Below are 20,763 nucleotides of genomic sequence, written 5' to 3'. Positions count from 1 at the left end.
TGCATCAGCCAGTTAAGATCTCTATTCATGCTAAGGTTAAAGGTATTAAATTTGAAAGTTAATTCCAATTCAGAGGTGTCCCTCTGTAATCTTGTGATATCCATTCTTCCACAAAAGAATGTTATGTTTAAATCCATTATTGAATGTCCAGTTAGGTTAAAATGATCACTTACATGTTTGTGTGTGTTTCCATTTCTGATGTCAGATTCATGTCATGAACTGAGATCTTGAGGAACTGGGTGGAAAAGTTCTTAGAAGTGTCCCAGCAAGGTTTTGACCTCTTCCCTTCACTCTATTGTCTAGTTACAGATTGTCCGCCAACTACAGCATGGGTTTTCTCTTATTCTGTTTCTATACATATCCCAACGCAGTGGGGCCTTAGCGAGAGGTTCCATCTTTAAAGGCATATGTGCTACTCCCTGCTGTCATGTGGCAACAACCATTGACTATACTGTTCACAGAAAACGAAGCTGAAAATACACATTTTGAAACAGACTTTATTCAGGTCACAAGCAGAATAAAGATGAACAAAATCATTGCTTTTCTACCTTCTGTTTTTCCTTAACACCAGCGGCAACGATGGCAAAAAACAATTCTGGAAAGAAAGTGCGAATGTAAAGCGCTGCCTTGGGGATGACATTGGCCATAAACACCTCCTGTTTCTTTCTGCTCACTGCGTGCAGAACTTCCTCAGCAACCTCCATTGGGTGTACACCATATGCCGGCTTTCTGAAAAAGACTGTAAATCAGACCAAAATGGAGTGAGCAGCTGCCAGATGGTGTGGAGCAGAACAAGAGTATGGCCGCACTGAAGCGGACCTGAGGAGTGACGGAACAAGAGAGAGACCAGTTGTGAATTAGTACTAAGAAGACTCCAACCTGCTTCCTGAATCCCCAGTTCCTCCCACTCTCACCTTCTATCAGCTCCAGCGCCCTCCTTTCTCTATACATCCACAGCTGGCTTAATAGTTTTGCAGCTTTCCTCTTTAAAAAAAGACCTTCTTTTGTTTCCTATTTCTCCTGGCTTCCCTGTTCCTATACACCACGGCATCCTAGTGTGACTTGGAAAGTCTGCAGGCCCTTCCAACATGGAACACATCTTTAATATATTTAAAACCCTGAAGAAATTTCCTGGCAAGAAACTTGGTTAAAGAAGGTTAAAAGCATATTTCAAAGGTGTCCAGGTAATACTGACAGTTGTCGTCAGCACCAGCACCTTTACATAAAAAAATTACTCTTAGAGCCACAGAATTTCTGTAAATTAAGGAAAAATCCCAGAGAAGGTATTTGAAAGTCTGAGAACACAATCCAAGAAACTGCTAACTGCCACACAATAATCACTGAGCATTCACTGTCAACTTAGAAGACACACACACTCTACACAACCCTACACAGGAGGGCCAACATTGCTGCTGGGCAAGGTGGGAGGCTCCATGCTTTTGGAAGGGGCAAGACCACAGGCAGAAGGCATGGGGCTAGGGGCAGCCAGCCCTCAGTGCAGCCCAAACCAAACCTAGCCTTCACCACTGCCTGGAGCATGCCATCTAGGGCTCCTGTGGCAATTTAAAGGCCTGGAGCTCCAACTGCCACCGCTGCCACAGTAGCAGCAATGGCTAGGAGCCAGAAGTCCTTTTGAATCACTGGACTCCAGGTCAGTTGCCCCCTTTCCTGCTACTCCCCATTGGCAGCCCTGACCCTACATATTTGTTCTGGGTTTTTAATAGGCTTTAAAGCCTATTATGTTTCTGAATGTCCTTCTACCTGTTGTGTACAGCTCTGTGATGTTAATTGAATTACTTTTGATTCTGAAAGAGAGAGAACTCAGTCAGGCCTTCAGCATTTTATGCAAAGTTATGCACATTGTTATATTGTCAATATCAAAAGAAGCAAGCAATTATGAAGGTGCTTAGATATGTGTAGTACCCATAAGGTTTCTTGTGGAGATATGTTTCGAGGAGGAAAATATGTATATACATTAGGTCTGTCCAATGATGAAAATATATTAATCACAGGTGAACATCAATTTAATCATACTGTTAGATAATATAATACCACTTATTTAAATAATTTGGATGTCTTCTTCATGTTCATGTATATTGATTGCAATTATAATGCAGAATAAAAAGTGTACAGTTCTCACTTTATAGTTTTATTTGCATTGTAAAAAACAAAACATAGTTTTTGGATTCACCTCATAAGTGCAAGTACAATTTACAAATGTTGTTAGGCAGTTTTATTTTTAAGTATAGTTATGTAAAAAAAAAAATTAAAATTTTAGAGCCTACAAGTCCACTCAATCTTACTTGTTGTATAGCCGATCACTTGTTTACATTTATGGGAGATAATGTTGCCCACTTCTTATTTACATCACTTGCACATCTACTAATGTGTTATACGCCCTCACGTGCCAACAAAACAACTCTTCCAGGTTTATTGGCAAAACTGGACTGTCCTTATGCAAAATAATAAATGAATACAAATCAGACATCAAGCACAACAACATTCAAAAACAAGTAGAAGTGCACGTCATCCTATCTGGACACTCAGTACCACTTGCCTTACTTGAACAAAAAAAAATATAAATTAAAAAAAAAACCAACAGCACAGATAGCAGCATCAAACTGCAGAAATAAGGGTGTTGGGAGGTGCCTATCTCAAGCAGCAACAAATGGATTTTTTTGACTTTTAGACCTTTTTAATGATCAGGAATTATCTATAGACATAGATCATGTTTTAGTTTATTTGTAAACTATTCAATGAATATTCTGTATAAACAAAATAATTACTTATGAAGTCTGCCCGAGACTTGTTCGTTTGGGCATTCACCACTTGATCTCTGTGATTGACCACTTGAGGCCTCCGGAAACCACACTGGTGGAAACCATCTCCACATCTCAAGAGACCTATTGCATGGCTTTTTTCCTATTCCTTGCCTGGATGACCCATTTTTTATCAATGGGAGTAGAGTGCGAACACACTGTTGGAACTTCAACTTTCAGGACAGAATGGTGGAGAACTAGAGGAACAAACAGGAGGAGGGAAGTAGACTTAGCATAGTTAATTCTGAGGCAGACTTTACAGTATGAGTAGAGCCATCTATGCACACTTGATTTTTCAAAGTGCTCCAAAATCCACATGAATACTGATTGGCCTGACAAGTGCAGTCAGTTGAAAGCCTGGTGTAGAATTACTGCAGCAAATTTGGGGTTATTTAGTTAGGGATAAAAAATATATATATACAACCCTTCCCTCAAAGACCTGTTTTTAAAATTTTGGCTAAGTGTGTGCTGCCAATACACACTGAGACCAAGCTTTCTCAAGCTTAGAATGAGCAGGTTCATGGCACGCCACAAGCATACAGTGCTGTTAGGCAGGTTCACTTGAAAAGACAAACTTGTATACCATAAGCAATCAGCATGGGCACCACTGGTGAAGGAGGATACCCGCACTGAATTCAATGGAGTGGTTCATGTTGCTGGAAGCTTGCAGAGGTGCACAGCTGCCACTATGAAGCTCCTAAAATTTCTGACAGGTGTTTGGTGCTTTTGAAAATTCCTCTCGGTACCTATTTTCATTTTTAGGCATCTAAATATTATTGACAATCGAGCCCAGAGTCATGACACAATTGGAACTGCAAAAGCACAGTTGGAACTGCAGCTGGCAAGGGATGTGAAGAGTAACAAGGAGGGTTTCTACAGGCATGTGAACAATAAACAGGTTATCAGAGAAGGTGTGGAGCCATTACTGGATGAGGGAGGTAACCTAGTGACAGATGATGCAGGAAAAGCTGAAGTACTCAGTTTTTTTTTTTTTTTTTTTTTTTTGCCTCAGTCTTCACAGACAAAGTCAACTTCCTCATGACGGTCCTAGACGATACAGTTTGGGAAGGTGGAGGGCAGCCATCTGTGGGGAAGGAACAAGTTCTGAGCTATCTAGAAACACTAGATGTGCACAAGTCCATGGGTCTGGATTTAATGCACCCCAGGGTACTGAGGGAATTGGCAGAGGTCATTGCTGAACCTTTGGCCATTATCCTTGAAGACTCCCAGAGATCAGGGGAGATACCGGATGACTGGAAGAAGGCAAAGGTAGTGCCCATCTTTAAAAAAAGGAAAGAAGGACAATCCAGGGAACTATAGACCCGTCAGCCTTACCTCAATCCCTGGGAAAATAATGGAGGGAATCCTCAAGGAATCCATTTTGAAGCACTTGGAAGAGGGGAAAGTGATCAAAAGTAGCCAACATGGATTCACCAGGGGCAAGTCCTGCCTGACCAATCTGATTAGCTTCTATGACGAGGTAACAAGCTCTGTGGACATGGGGAAGTCAGTGGATGTGATATACCTTGACTTCAGCAAGGCTTTTGATATGGTCTCCCACAACATTCTTGTCCATAAGTTAAGGAAATATGGATTGGATCCTTGGACTATAAGATGGATAGAAAGCTGGCTTGATGTTCGGGCCCAATGGGTAGTGATCAATGGCTCAATATCTGGATGGCGGTCTGTTTCAAGCGGAGTGCCACAAGGCTCGGTTCTGGGGCTGGTGTTATTCAACATCTTTATTAATGACCTGGATGAGGGACTGGGTTGCACCCTCAGCAAGCTTGCGGATGACACAAAACTAGGGGGAGAGGTAGATATGTTAGAGAGTAGAGAGAGAATCCAGAGGGACCTGGATAAATTGGAGGACTGGGCCAAAAGAAATCTGATGCGGTTCAATAAGGAGAGGTGTAGAGTCCTGCACCTGGGGCGGAAGAATCCCAAACATTGTTACAGGCTGGGGACCGACTGGCTCAGCAGCAGTACGATGGAAAAGGACCTAGGGGTTATGGTGGATGAAAGGCTGGATATGAGTAAACAGCGTGCGCTTGTAGCCAAGAAAGCTAACGGCATACTAGGCTGCATTAGGAGGAGCATGTCGAGCAGATCTAGGGAAGTAGTTATTCCTCTTTATTTGGCACTGGTGAGGCCACATCTGGAATATTGTGTCCAGTTTTGGGCCCCCCAGTATAAAAAGGATGTGGATTTGCTGGAGCAGGTTCAGCAAAGGGCAGGAAAAAGGATTAAGGGTCTGGAGCACAAGACCTATGAGGATAGGCTGAAGGATTTGGGCTAGAAGAGAAGACTTAGAGGTGATTTAATAGCAGCCTTCAACTTCCTGAAGGGGAGCTCTAAAGAGGGGGGTGAGAAACTGTTCTCAGTGGTGTCAGATGTCAGAACAAGGAGTAATGGTCAGAAGATGAAAAGGGAAAGGTGTAGGTTAGATATTAGGAAAAACTACTTCACCAGGCGGGTGGTGAAGCATTGGAGTGCGTTGCCTGGAGAAGTGGTGGATTGTCCATCCCTTGAGGTTTTTAAGTCCCAGCTGGACAAGTCCTGGCTGGGATGATGTAGTAGGGGTTGATTCTGCTTGAAGCAGGGGGCTGGACTAGATGACCTCCTGAGGTCCCTTCCAGCCCTGTGATTCTGTGACACCAGCATGGTTTCAATCCAGCCCTCCATCGCTCCTATGGTGTTGGGTGGAGATTGGGAACTACTCTTGAAGAGTAGCTTCTCCAGAAGCTGAAGATGTGCCTGGAAACTGTTACACTAACACAACTCCATATGGCTATGATGCCTGCAAACGACGACAACAGTTTCTCGCAGGTAGGTGCTTCCTACAGCACAGGAAGTCTAAGGCCAGCCCTGCTTTCTGAAGCACAGACGGAACACTGATCTCAGGAACTAAGTAGCAACAAATAGACCAGAACATGCACTAGTATCACAATATTAAACTTGGAAGCAAGAGGAGGTACAACATGCAGCCCAGCTGAGCTTTTAGTTGGATGGGTGACTGCAGGAAATGGGAAATGCCACCTGCTTGCTACAAAGAGCATTAGGGTTGTGTTTGGACAGAGGAAGGCTACTTTTTGGATTTCTTGCACTCACGGAATTACAACTCTTAGGAGAAGGCCCACCCCCTGTGTCAGCCATGCCCCGAGGCCATGGAATAGAATCAGGACAGCCAAATGCCATGTACTACAGTAGGTACTCACATTTAAGGCTGCACCATCATTCTTCAGTACCCAGCAGGGCTGGGTAGCCAGCTGGCCCATAGGGATGAAGTGCTTCCTGCCACCTGGGGCCACTGGCACCTCCCAAGAGGGTGTCTGTTCCTATATATACCCTTATACTTTGTTTATCTACAGGGGAGACTTTGGACTAACTTCCCCATACGCTGCCCTGGTGAAGAACTTGATGTAGGGCAGTGGCTCTCAACCATTTTAGACTATTGTCCCTTTTTCAAGGGTCATGTTTGTCTTGTGCATACCCAAGTTTCACTTCACTTAAAAACTATTTGCTTATAAAATCAGACTAAAATACAAAAGTGTGACAGCATGCCGTTACCATGGAATTAAGATAAATAGGCGCCCACCAAGTTGATAAAAATGATACAGAATATAAAGCAGCTATGATTTGCACCTCAAGTTCTTTAAAGAAATATGCCTATGAATATGCATAGCTGGCAAACACTTTATGCAAAATACATCTTATAAGATATCATTTCAAAAGTCATAATCTAGTGAATGTGTATATTTATTTGTATGCATGTAGCATTTCTGTATTTGAAGTTAGAAATATAAAGTATAAGACTGTTTACTAATCTAGACATGCTAGGTGAGGCTCATTAGTAGTACTAAAATAACAATGGACTAGTAGTTGGGTCAATGATCTGAGAATAATTTTTATTTCCCCCATGTAAGTCTAGAATATAATTGGTCCTGGCAAGGTCACCTGATGCTGGAACCCTTTTTGGATGCTGTACTTTTCCACTGGAACTGTGAAAAGTTTAAATTGAACACAAAGGAATCCCACCTTTGGCAAAAAGGATATAAAGGCAGGAAACCAAACTAGAAAGGCAGCTGCCAAATTTCAAGAGACTCCTGCTTACTATCCAAAATGACTGCTGGAACCATCTAATCTGAACAGGGGGAAGTACCAGGCCCAATTGGGGATGCTTCCCAGCTTGTGAGAACAGATGATCAGAACTATTGTTAGGGTAAGAAACTGCATGTAATGAATTTCTTAAGACTATTAAGCTTAGCTCACCTTTTCTTTTATTTTGTTTAGTAACTTACTTGTATCTGGCTACTATGATTTGCAAATACTTAAATCCCACTTTTTATACTAAATAAAATCACTTTTATTTATTAATAAACCCATTGTAAATAATTGTTAGTTGGGTGGGGACAATAGCTGTGCGTCTCTCTTTCATTGATAAAGGGTGCAAACAATTTATGTGCTTGCTTGCTTGCTATAAAATGTTATACAGAGTAAGATGGATTTATCTGCCATTCTGGTCCCATTGGGGCAGTGCACCTGCGGGCTGTGTCAAGTCCCTTTGGCTGACCTCCACAGAGATGAGTTGATCTCAGTGTCTGCATTACTCTACTGTAGGCTGTTACCCCAACTTTATGCCATCTCTGAAGGACTCTTTCCTCCTTGTTAGTCAGCCCAGAATTATTTGGCCTGCTCTGCTGTATACTACCACAGCAGGTGGAACGTGCCAAGCAGGATCTGAGGGGTGGGAGCAGTAGGCCTCATGACAGGACCTAAGGAAGAACTCACTTCCCAGGGCCCAGGCAGTTTTTGGCATCTCTGCGGAAATGTCCCACTAGTGCAATGGTTCCCAGTCCATGGTATAATAGCAAATCAAGACTTATTTTGCAGAAACCAGAGTTTCATGGGTCTTTCATTAATGTCTACTGAGAAGTCTTCAAGACATTGCCAAAGTTTTGCTTGATGGCAATTCCCACTCCATGGATTCTATTTGTGCTGTTCTTTTCTCTTCCAAAAGCAAGTGCACCTTCCAGCTGGTTCTGTAATAATGCCCTTGTCTGCCAATCTAGTTTCACTGAACACTACAGAGTCAAGATCATACTGGCCTAGGTCTTTTGAATTAAGATCTGCCCTTTGAAATGGAGGTATTATCTTTGTCTATCATAATCCTGATGTTCTAAGCAGCAATCTTTAATGTTTTATTTAGTTATTTTTGGTTTTCAATCACCTTGAAGATGATCTGCAGAACTCCATAAACTAACCCTCTTTGATTTAGGCAGGCAGTGTTTGAGGCACTTTTTCTAGCCCCTTCCCTTACAAAGAGAGAGAAGTGCAGTCTAACTGATCTGCTCCCTAGGGTGTTGCTGAGTTTCCCTGATATCAGAGATGAGTGACCAGTGTCCCCAGGTGTCTGTGTTCAGGTTTGTGGCTACACCTGCCAGTAATCATCATCTGTTGCTTTGCCACTCCTCCTTCACCAGAGAACTTTTGAAGAGAGAGACGCATGAATGACAAGTGTATGAGGTTGATTAAAATGTTACACTCTTGGCCTTTACAACATCCTCTGGCAAGGAGTTCCACAGATTGTGTGAATAAATACATGCTTTTGTTTGTTTTAAACCTGCTACCTATTAATTTCATGTGGTGACCCCATAGTTCTTGTGTTAATAATAGTGATAAGACAGCTCAGATAACAGTTTGTTCTGGATGCTGTACTGTGATGACTTCCATACAGCATTCAGACTCAAAGACATTTCTCAGAATGCTGGCGGATGACCGAGTATGACCTCGGTAACTTGTTGACCTTTCATGCCAGAAGCCTTTGAAGGATCCTCTGTATTATTGGCCAAGAATAATTTCAAAGCAAGAGCTACTTGCACACTGCAAGCAAGATGACGTGGCCACCATCATTATGAAAAGATGCTGGAGATGGATTCGGCTTGTGCTGAAGAAGGATGGAAGCTCCTTCAGAAAGACTCCTGTGCGCTGGACCCTTGATGGGAAGCAGAAATGAGGATGACTCAAGAGAATATGGCACTGGACTGTTGAAGTAGAAATGGAGAGCATGAATCACACTTGGGGCACTATTGAGAGGCTAGCCAGTGACAGACAGAAGTAGAGGACCTTGGTTGCTGCCACATACTCTACTAGGCATAAAGGACGAAGATGATGATGATCTCTTGTGTTATGGGAGCAAGTAAATATCTTTTATTTTCTTTCTGCACACCATTCATGATTTTATAGACCTATATCATGTCCTCTTTTCCTGGCAGGTGTACAGGGTCCAAGTCTCGCTGCCGTAAAGGGGGGTGCTGAGGATGCAGGCTCTGTAGACTTGCATTTTGGTGTGAGTGTACAGCTTGCTGTTATTCCACACTCTCTCACTGAGTCTGGACAGAGTTGTGGCTGCTTTACCGATCCTCCTATTTAGCTCAGTCTCCAAGGACAGGGTGTCAGTGATGGTGGACCCGAGGTAAACAAACTCAGCACCCTCCTTTACGGCAGCGAGAATTGGACCCTGTACACCCTCCAGGAAAAGAGGCTGAACGTCTTCCACTTGCGCTGCCTCAGGTGCATCCTTGGAATATTGTGGAAGGACAGTGTGTCCAACACTACCATCCTTGAGCAAGGGGAATCCCAACTATGCACACCCTCCTCAGGCAGCGGCAGCTCCGCTGGCTTGGCCACGTCCACAGGATGAATGATGGAAGGATCCCGAAAGACATCCTGTATGGCGAGCTAGCCTCTGGCAAAAGACCTCCCGGATGCCCCCAGCTGTGCTACAAAGATGTTTGCAACAGAGACCTCAGGGAAGTAGACATCAAGCCAGACAGCTGGGAGGAGCTGGCAGACGATCGCAGCAGATGGAGGCAGGAACTGTACAAGGGCCTTCAGAAGGGTGAGTTGAGGATCAGACAGCTAGCAAAGGAGAAGCGAGCCCACAGAAAGCACAGCAAGGACCTGCCAGACACCCATTACATATGCAACAGATGCAGCAAGGACTGTCACTCTTGTGTGGGTCTTCACAGTCACAGCCAACGCTGCAAATGAGGATGCCAAACGGAACTACGAAGGGCGTGATCCATAGTCTACGTTGACTGAAGGATGCTACCACTATATCATATACCCCCTTAGTCTCTTCTTTTCTAAGATGAAAAGACGTAGTCTCTTTAACCTTTCTTCATATTGATGCAGTACTCCAGCTGCAGCCTCACCAGGGCCAAATAAAGGGAAATAATTACTTCCCTAAATCTCCTGGCAGTGCTCCTACTAATGCACCCCAATATGCCATTAGTCTTTTTGGCTACCTGGGCTCATATTCAGCTTCTCATCCATTGTAATCCCCAGGTCCTTTTCTGAAAAACTGCTGCTTAGCTAGTTTGTTCTCAGCCTGTAGCAATACTTGAAAATCTTTCATCCTAATTGCAGGACTCCATACTTGTCCTTGTTGAACTTCATCAGATTTCTTTTGGCTCAATTCTCCAATTTGTCTCGGTCTCCCTAGGCCCTCTCTCTACTCTCCAGTGTATCATCCTCTCTCCCTAGTTTAGTGTCATCTTCAAATTTGCTGAGAGTACAATCCATCTTCTCATCAAGGTCATTAATAAAGATGTTGAACAAAACCCACACCAGAACTGACCCTTAGTGTGCTACTTACCAGTATGATGTTGATTGGTAAAGGTGAACGAATGGCTGTAGAGTAAGGTACCATATGAAAAGCTGTTCCTGAGGCACAAGGCGAGGAGCTGGAATGATTTGATTGGTGCCATTCTCTGTGTGTTTCATGTGTGGCCCTGGGAGTATCTATGAAATCTAGCTGAGTGTGAGAGTCAACATGTGGTTAAGCTAAGTGATAACAGAACTCGGGAAGGTTTACTGTTTGTCATGAGCGAGGCAATGCAAGACACAGTGCAGTCTAGATCTGCGGTGTCCAATATGCTCCTCATTCACCACAGCTGGTGAACGGGGCAGCGGACTGTGTGGAGTGCAGTTCACAGGGCTTATGTGGCAGCTCGAGAGGAGGCTATGCGACGGCTCAGGAGCTCGGGCACCATGGGCCTGCACGGCTTGGGGCTGGACAGCTCCGGTGGCTCAGCTCTGGCAGCGGCTCTGGTGAAACACTGGGGGATGGGAGGGTAGTGTACTTGGCTGTGGAGGAGCAGCATCTGGCTGAGGGGCAGGCTTGTGGTAAGTGGGTGAGTTGCTTTTGGACACCCCTGAGCTAGAGAGTTGAGGGAGCACAGTTGTAGTACAGTCCCCTGCTGCACCCTGGAGATCCCATCACATTCATCACATACAGACCACTAAACACCCAGTTTTTAGCCCACCTGATATGACAAAAAGCTTAAAAGGTGACCTGAGTAAAAACTGAAGTCTGAGAACAGATGGAAAAAAAAATCCAACATTTAATACTTTCTAAAAATATATTATTTTAAAGTCATTCTCATGATTTCTAGGGGCCTTACAGTGGTTTGGGTTAACAATACAGAATCTTTTTACAGTCTGTTAATTACTTTTCCAGTCCTATACTCCTTTGGAAGAATGGTGAGTAAAGTTGCATGGGTTTTCCTCTCTCCCCCAGAATGAGTTCACTCACAATTTCTTTTCAGTACCCCAATTATACTTTTTTTCCACTGCCCTCCACTTCCTCACCTATCCTGCTTGCTCACCTTCTCTTCCATGATCCCATCACACCTTTCTCCATCTTCTCTTCCATTCCCCATCAAAGTTCCCTTGCTCTCACTAACCTGCCTGGTGCCTCTCTTTTCACACACAGCATTACACTTTCTGCTGTTTTCTTCTTTCTCCTACACTGGTCACATAACTCCTGCAGTCTCCCTTTTATTCTGCCCCTGTCATCTGTTCTCTGGGGGCTTGTCTCAGTGAGCACTTAGTGTATTTGTAAGGGTGGGAGTGGGCTTCAGACCCCAGGCTCCAGCTTGAACAGCAGCTTCAAAGCTATTTTTAAAGCTGTCCACCTGGGCTGAGAAGCTCACTTCCACAGACTTGGTAGACATACCCATAGTTCACAGCAAGCTGGAATGTAAACCTGCCCTGCATTAGTGTGTGGATTCTGTTGCCATACACTAACACTTCTCTAGTGCATTTTGATCAGCTTTGATCCACTTTTAAATATACTCCTTTTCTTTCCCTTCTCTCCTCTTGCCTCCTACCTCACTATCCTCAACTTCTGCCCCTCCTGTGGCTCTCATTTATTCTTTGAACCTTACATTTCCAAATGGATGCCTCCCAGTTGCCAGGCTCTGGTTGAACATGGTATGAACGGATGAATGTTGGACTCACAATGCTGATAGAAACATCAAATTCTTCCACTTCAGCTCTAAGACAGTCAAAAAATCCTTGTGCAGCATGCTTGGAAGCAGCATCTAAGAGAAAAGCAACAGGAGAGACATCTGTATAAAAAAAATGCAAAAACACTGACAGGCATATCTTGACATTTCTATTTCAGAACTCTGCCTGGACATGGTAACAGTTTTCCAGGGAGAGGAGAAGAAACCAAGGTCAACAATTGAAGAGATTCCCTCTGAAACTGAGGATAGGTGAAATGGACACCTTGTAGTGCATCATATACATACAGTTATGAAAGCACTATTCTTTTCTCCATAGCAAAGGTTGAGTTGAGTTTAACATGTAAACCAGGAATTTAACTGCTTTGGTTAAAAACATTTTACTCTTTCCCCCCAACCAAAAACCCCAGCAGTTACTCTTTGCATACATAATAATTTTATAAGAATTTTCAATTAAATGTCTGAGTTGTCAGTTGTGGCCACTTCATCCAATAACCCAATTTTGGCCCTTGCTGGAGCCATGTTGGCATAATTGCAAAACACCAGCCTTCACAGATTTCCAGTCTAGTCTGTACTTCCAGTTAGCTTTTCTCCTCCAGAAGTATGGGCAGAAGGCAGGCACAACTCTCTCCCCTGCCATGGGTATTGCTTTTTGTGGAGGAGAGCAAGGAGAAGAAGCAAAGAAAAAAAAAAAAAGTGGCCAGCAGTTCAGGTTAGCTTCCCATACCATGGGTCAGTCTGCTCCGTGCTCTCAGGGCTGTCCTGCCTAAAGGCTGAACTGGTAGGGCTGCCCCAGGCCCTGCACTTTTGGGGGCTCCCATGGCGGCTCCTCCAACCGTCCTCTATATGGGAGGGATAAGGGTTACCTGGTGCCAAGTGTCAGGCAGTGAAGGCAGCAAGGGTCACCTTCCATCCCCACCAACCATGTGCGGTAGGAGTGGCAACCTGCTATACCGTACTGTCCATTACCACAACACGCCACCCTCCCGGCCAGCTGCACCTCACTATGAGCCTCCAATGTGATATGGCTGCAGAAAACACACAGTCCTGATTTCATTTATATTTATATATAATATAACTCTCTCCAGAATGGAGTTATGTTGCTTCTTGCTGTAAAGATAGGATGACCACTTGTCCTGTTTTTACTGGGATAGTTCCTTATTTAAGCTGTCTCACATGCATCCTGACTTCTTAAGAAAATAGGCAAATTGTCCCATATTTGTTGGGGCTCCTGTTCCCCACCACGCTGCACCTTGTGGCAGCAGCTCCAGCTGCAGGGGAGCTGCTCTTTGGTGCAGTTGCCCCATTCCTGTTACACTGTGGTGGCAGCCCCCACTAGTACCAAACTACACAATGGGTGGATGCCCCGTTTCCTGGTGCCCTACGCTTAGGGGAGGCAGCTCCTGCTGCCAGACGTTCCCCTCCATGGGTCACCTACCTCATTCCTTGGCCTCCCACTCCTCAAGGAGGCAGCTCATGCTTCATTCCCTACCCTATCCTCCCTGACCCTCCTGTTGGGAGGCTTTAGAACACCCCCCCCCAGCAGGGCATTCTGGAGCCCCCCTCCTCCACTCCCTTTCATCCCTGGTGCCTCTCCATTTGGGGCTGCAGAGCTCCCATCCCTGGTGCCTCATCTTGGAGCAGCAGCCCCCATCACCAAGGAGTCCTGACGGGGCAGCAGCCCTCCCCTTATCCCCAGAAGTCTATGTCCCATATTTGCTATAGAGCAAAGGATCACCCTATTTAAAGGCGGCAAGTGAATCAGAATCTGCCACATCTCTTGAGAAGCTGTTTCAGTGCTCCAGTTACTGTACCTTATTGTCTCTGGTTCTGGCTTTGCTGGGCAAGTTAAAGATTCATAGAATTTAAGGCCAGAAAGGACCTCCAGATAATCTAGTATCACCCCTTTGTAAACTACAGGACACCAAACCTTTGCACGCTAAACACAACTGAAATTAAATCAATCTGTTATAGCAACAGGAGACTAAATTATTGTGAGCTAGAGGCAGTGAATTAGAAGAACCAAGATAACTAGCAATTAAGGCTCCTGCAATGGTCAGGGAATGATTTAGTGAGATATACACAGATGATCCTAACAAGAGACACGTCAAAAGCACTGTCAATCTGACTTGCAGGAAGAATCCTCCAAGAAACAGTTAAATCCAGAGCATATGAGGGAGAAGCAGGCAATCAAGTACCCAAAAAAAAAAATATTCAGTTCCACTTCAGAGTCCTAGTCTTCCCCATTCAATGTCTCATCTTCTGATGTGACAATAGCTTCAGAAGATGGAGAAAAGAAAACAAAAACCCCTCCACAACCTGAATATGCTATGTGAGGGAGGGAGGGAGGGAGGCTGGAATTCCTTTCTGGCCCCTGCAAGTATCTAGCTGAAGCTCTGAAGCATTAGAGTTCAGGAACATCCCAAGCATTGTTATAGGCTGGGGACCGACTGGCTCAGCAGCAGTACGATGGAAAGGGACCTAGGGGTTATGGTTGATGAAAGGCTGGATATGAGTAAACAGTGTGCGCTTGTAGCCAAGAAGGCTAACGGCATACTAGGCTGCATTAGGAGGAGCATTTTGAGCAGATCTAGAGAAGTAGTTATTCCCCTCTATTCAGCACTGGTGAGGCCACATCTGGAATACTGTGTCCAAGTTTTGGGCCCCCCAGTATAAAAAGGATGTGGATTTGCTGGAGCAGGTTCAGTGAAGGGCAGCAAAAATGATTAAGGGTCTGGAGCACAAGACCTATGAGGATAGGCTGAGGGATTTGGGCTTGTTTAGTTTACAGAAGAGAAAAGACTTAGAGGTGATTTAATAGCAGCCTTCAATTTACTGAGGGGGAGCTCTAAAGAGAAACTGTTCTCAGTGGTGTCAGATGGCAGAACACAGAGTAATGGTCTGAAGTTGAAGAGGGAGAGGTGTAGGTTAGATATTAGGAAAAACTTTCACAAGGAGGGTGGTGAAGCATTGGAATGCATTGCCTAGAGAGGTGGTGGATTCTCCAACTCTTGAGGTTTTTAAATCTTGGCTTGACAAGGTCCTGGCTGGGATGACTTAGCGGGGGTCGATCCTGCCTGAAGCAGGGAGCTGGACTAGATGACCTGAGGTCCCTTCCAGCCCTGTGATTCTGTGAACAGACATGAACCAAAAGGTATCCTCAGGACTGTTGAACCAGTGCCCCCCCCCCACCTTACAACTGCCCTCATAAATGAGTCCAGCTCAGCCCAAAACAAATGCAATTGCTTGCTCCACAATTCCTAGTGGGAGGCAGTTCCAGAACCTCACTCCCTCTGATGGTTAGAAACCCTCTAATTTCCAGTGGCCAGTTTACACTCATTTGTTCCTCTGCCAATATTTTCTTTTATCTTACATTGTTTTCATAGCTGTATTTATAGAGAGGAATCATATCCCTTCTCAGCCTTTTTAAGGCTAAACAAGACAAGCTCTGATAGTGTCCTCTCATACGAGAGGCACAGTATTATCTGAGTAGTCCTTCTTTGTATATGTTCAAATCTGAATTGATCTTTTTTGAAATGTGTGACTAGAATTGTATGCAGTATTCCAATGGCATTTTTAATCAGTGCCTCATGTAGTTGCACTGACACTTTTCTATTTCTACTCAAAATCCTTCACCTGATACATCCCAGGACTGTATTTGTGTTTTCTGCAGCCACATCGCATTGGAGGCTCATAGTTACCCTGGAATGAGCCACAAAGAGCAGGTCTCTCTTCTCCTTTGTTGCATCTGGTGAGCTCCCAGTTTGTAGGAGACATTCTTAGTGCTGTGTCTTAAGTGTAAGGCCTTGCACTTTGTACTGTTCAGTTTAATCCCATTTCTGTTAGTCCAGTCTTCAAGGTCACCCAGTTCTTCCTATATTTTGCCATCCTCTTCTGTATTCATGCTGCCTCTCAACCATGTATCTTCAGCAGATTTTATTGTACACACCTACTTTTTGTGCCAAAGATCATTAATAAAAATATTAAATAAGAAGGTCAGTCTGAAGACCAATTCTTGAGAAATTCCACTGGTAGCCTCCTTCTCATGTGTTTATTTCAGCACAAAACACATTGTTCTGTGCCATGTAACCAGTTCTTAGCACATCTTGCTATTTTTGTACTGTTCCCTATCTTCTCTCATTTAACTATTATCTTCCAATGTGGTACAGTGTCAAATGTTTTAGTGGAGTGCAAATACATTAGAGAGCCTTCTGCTGTCAGATAAAGGACTGCAAACTTTTGAGCACATTCTGTCTGTGGATTCCTGTGACAGAATCCTAGTGGGATAAAGGGCTTGTCTACACTAGCTCCCTACTTCAAAGGGAGCATGGTAAGCAGGGTGTTGGGAGTTTATTAATGAAGTGCTGCAGTGCATATGCAGCACTTCATTAAGCAAACCCCCCCACAGCAACTTTGAAGTGCCAGCTTGCCTTTAGCTGTAGCTCACCTGCCGACACTTTGAAGTGCCCAGGGTACTGAGGAGTAAAGGGACTCCTGAGGAGTAGAGGGACTTTGAAGTACCCTGGGCACTTTAAAGTTCCAGCAGGTGAGATGCAGCTAGATGTGAGATGGCACTTCGAAAATTTAACACTTCAAAGTTGCTGCGGGGGGGGGAGAATTTGCTTAATGAAGTGCTGCATATGCACTGCAGCACTTCATTAATAAACTCCCAACACCCTAATTACCATGCTCCCTTCAAAGTAGGGAGCTAGTGTAGACAAGCCCCAAGGGAGATGGATGGGCACAAGCCTACCCATGGCTAAAGGATCCTCCCACAGCCAATGGGAGCCCAGAAGGGACAGTAGAAAATATAACAAGGACAAGGGTGAAGGCCAAAGAGTCAAAAAGGGAACCTGAAGGGGACTTAACTCCATAACTGCTCAGTTACTAGTTAGTAACTTTTCAGTTTCTCTTCTACACAATATCACCATAATCTTATCTTCCCACATCATCAAAAACCGTCCCTTCAATACCACTTTAATCACCCTTCACTTCTCCATCTGCTGTTCCATCACCCACTGAGCCTTGACTTCCAGACTCTTTGAATGTGTCTCCTGGAAACTCCCTTCTCTAACTCCAGCCAGGATCCTACCAGTCTGGCTTCAGTCCTTGAATTCCCCGAAACTGCTTTTGCCAATATTTCTAAGAAGAACTTCTTAGAGTTCTCAGGGCATCTCTTCAATCCTCATCCTCCCTGACCGCTCAGGCGCTTATTACACGCTCCTTGACATCTTGTTTGCCCTTGGCATTTGTAATCCTGTTGTCTTATAGTTGCAATCCTTATCTTTTCCAGGTGCAAGTACTCAGTGTCCAATACTGTGTATTCAGATTACTAATAAGTTAACATTGTTTTAACGTCCTTGTCCAGGCTTCCTTCCTGCCACACCACTCTAGGGCCAGAGCCCAGTGTAATGGGCAGGCCTGGGCTCCACCACCTTCTCCCACGAGAGCTGCCCTAACGGAAAGAAGGGGCAGCTAAACCCAATGAAGAGGCTTACTCCCTCTATTGTGATTTGCCTATGATGAGAATGGCTTGGTGAATGGAGACTCTTGCTTCTGGAAAAGCCCACTGTGAGTCTCTGAGGTGCACACTAAAATCCTCCAAGAAGCGTAGAACCCCCTAGGGGGCCAACAAGGGATTTGTCAAAGATTTATAACTACTTTCTGGCAACAATCACCCAAAACAGTGGGCTAGAGCTTCAGCAAGTTCTATTTCCTTCAGTGGAACTATGCAGTTTACACCAGGTAGGGATCTAGCCCATTACCTCTGTCCCCTCGCCGACTCATAAGAATTAATCCTGAAATGTATGTAATAAGTATGTCCTCATAAATGTATTTAGCTCAGTCTGAAACTAATGCGTTTGCTCCACAATTCTTAGTGGGAGGGAGTGTAGTAAAATGTAAAGTAGTGGTATAAGTAAGTGTTGTCAGATCTATACACTGATATTATTTCCAGAAGCAGCTAGATTCTGGGGCATAACCTGTCAGTAACACTTGTGGACCCAGTCAGCTCCTATTATGCAATCTGATGCAGGCATCAGAAAACCTTATTAATTTCATTGCCCACCTACTGCAAGATCTGGGCCTGATCTGATATTTCCCTGTTGGCCAATCCCCTACTTGTCATTAATTTAAAAAAAAAAAAAAAACCCACAAAACCACCCACAACACCAACCCCCCGCCCCACACACCATGTTAACACCATAGAACATAATGACAATTTTTAACCCAACACCAAACAAGCTACTCCTTTGCAATTTAGTGATCACAGAAGTTATGGAGATGATATACTGAACCCTTTCCCAAATTAGCATGTTCAAAAGGCCTAATCTTCATGTTGTATGTGTAGGTCACACTTTAAAATGTAAATTTTATCTTGTTACAACTTACAAGCAGCATGAAATGGGATTCCTAATTTTCCTTGGATGTTATTTACTAGGACAATTTGACCAGTTCTTCTGGAGATCATGTTGGGAAGAAGGGCTAAAAATACCAAAAACAGAACAGAGGAAGAAGTGGGGAAAAAAAAGAAGAATGTGATTTAAGCTTAAATATAGAAATTGGTCTGTTGAAGCTCCACTTTTTATACCCTTCCAGCATGACTGTGAATCATAACTACTCTCTGGGAATGGTTATCCAGTAAATTATGCACCTATCTTGTAGTAGCCCCATGTATGTTGTATCTCCCCAGTTCATTTAGAAGGTCATTGCAGGACTCTATCAAATGCTTTATTGAGGTCTAGTTATATCATATCTGCCTCATCCCCATTATCCACAAGGCTTGTTGCCCTATCAAAGAAAGCTATCAGGTTGGTTTGACATGATTTCTTCTTTACAAACCCATGCTGACTGTTACTTATCACCTCGTTATCTTCCAAATATTTGCAGAGGGATTCCTTAATTAGCTTTCTTGGCACAGAAGTTAAACTTACTGGTCTGTAGTTTCCTGTGTCATCCTTATTTCCCTTTTTATAGATGGGCACTATATTTTTCCCTTTTGAGTCCTCTTGAACCTCTCCTGTCTTCCATGACTTTTCAGAGATGATAGCTAATGGCTCACATGTATCTCCTCTGTCAGCTCCTTGAGTATTTGGGGGTACATTTTATCAGGCCATAGTGACTTGAAGACATCTAACTTTTCTAAATAATTTTAACTTGTTCTTTTCCTATTTTAAACTTCTGAACCTACCTGCTTTTCTCCAGCACTCACTATGCTATGTGTTCAATCACCAATCTTCTTGTTGAAAACCAAAACCAAGAAGTTAACAAACACCTCTGCCATTTGTACATTTTCTTTTAGTGTTTTTCCCTCTTCATTGAGTAATGGGGCTGCCCTGTTCTTGGTGGTCTTCTTGCTTCTCATAAATTTGTAGAATGTTTTCTTGTTACCTTTGCTGTCTCTAGGCAGCTTGGGCTCATTTAGTACCACCACCTTTCTAATTTTGCCCCTACATACTTATATAATTTGTTTATACTCATCCTTTGTAATTTGACCTATTTTCCACTTTTTGTAGGACTCCTTTTTGATTTTTACATAAATTCAAGATCTGATTAAGCTAGGCTGGTCTCTTGGCATATTCCCTCTCTTTTCTACCCAGTGGAATAGTTTGCTCTTGCACTCTTAATAATGTCCCTTCGAAAAACTGCCAGCTGTCTTCAATTGTTTTTCCTCTTGGTCCCGTTTCCGTTGGGACCTTACCTACCAACTATCTGACTTTGCTGAAGCCTACCTTTTTGAAATCCATTTTCTTTATTTTGCTATTTTGCCTCCTACCATTCCCTAAATTCTCAAGCAATTCCTCCTTATTTGTTAAAAATCACATCTAGAACTGCCTCTTCCCTATATAAAGTGAGAACTGTACACTTTTATTCTGTGCTGTACTTGAAACAATATATCTGAAAATATAAACATCCAATATATTTAAGTTGTAATCTTATTGTTTAACTGTGAGATTAAAACTACAGTTAATCAAGAATATTTTTAAATCTCTCAATCAATCATGAATAATTCTTTAAAACACTCAAAACCTCTAGTTGCAATTGCTTAATGATACTCTGTATGAGTTCCAGGGCAGGGTAGTAGGTAACAAAAAGTGTGATTGAAGGGATTTTTATTTCAGTACTAGATCTACCTGGCATTGCTTGGGTTGTTCAGGGCATGGAACTGGGAGGTGAGAACTGAAATTAGGGCAAGGCATTGGTGGGGGTGGCTGAGGGCAGGGAATAGGGGTGCAGGAGTCAGGGCAGGGACCTGGAGGTGTTGAGGGCCTCAGGGGCAAGTGGTGCGGGTGCAGGAGTCAGGGCAGGGGGACTGAGAGGTGCACAGGCTCCACTGGGGACACCCACAGCAGCAAGGATGGCACTGCAGCTGCTTCCCCAGCTTCCCTGGAGGGGCAAGGCTGAGGTACCTAGCCCCAGCCACCAGCTCCTTCAGGAGAATAGCTGAGGGGCCGGGGCTGGGGCTGCAATGCCCTGCCCTGGCCACCTGCAGAACTCCTCCGGTGTGACAGTGTTGCTGGCTGGAGGGGCTGCTGGCTGCACCCTCTCCTACCCCCTGCTGTGGCTGAGGGATGGGCAGGTGGAGTTTGGGGTGGGGGGGTCACTTATCTGGGCTGAAGGTGGGCAACATGGAG

The 20,763-nt window shown here is 44.1% G+C and overlaps 1 protein-coding gene across 1 annotated transcript in view; it reads right to left on the bottom strand.

Moving 5' to 3' along the window:
- Positions 1–479: 479 nt before the first annotated feature.
- DHRS7C (dehydrogenase/reductase 7C) overlaps positions 480–20,763 on the bottom strand; it is a 32,501-nt gene continuing 12,217 nt past the window's right edge. Inside the window, exons 5-7 of the mRNA XM_075014764.1 lie at positions 18,521–18,613; positions 12,053–12,208; positions 480–739 (exon numbers count right to left, since the gene is read on the bottom strand). Coding sequence (XP_074870865.1) covers positions 534–739; positions 12,053–12,208; positions 18,521–18,613 — 455 coding nt within the window. The 3' untranslated portion in view covers positions 480–533. The remainder of the gene's footprint in view (positions 740–12,052; positions 12,209–18,520; positions 18,614–20,763) is intronic.

This window comes from Carettochelys insculpta, chromosome 20 (assembly GCF_033958435.1).
Source record: "Carettochelys insculpta isolate YL-2023 chromosome 20, ASM3395843v1, whole genome shotgun sequence".
Taxonomy (NCBI): Eukaryota; Metazoa; Chordata; order Testudines; family Carettochelyidae; genus Carettochelys; species Carettochelys insculpta.
The sequence above is the reverse complement of the archived record's forward strand: the minus strand, read 5'-3'. Positions and strand labels throughout refer to the sequence as shown.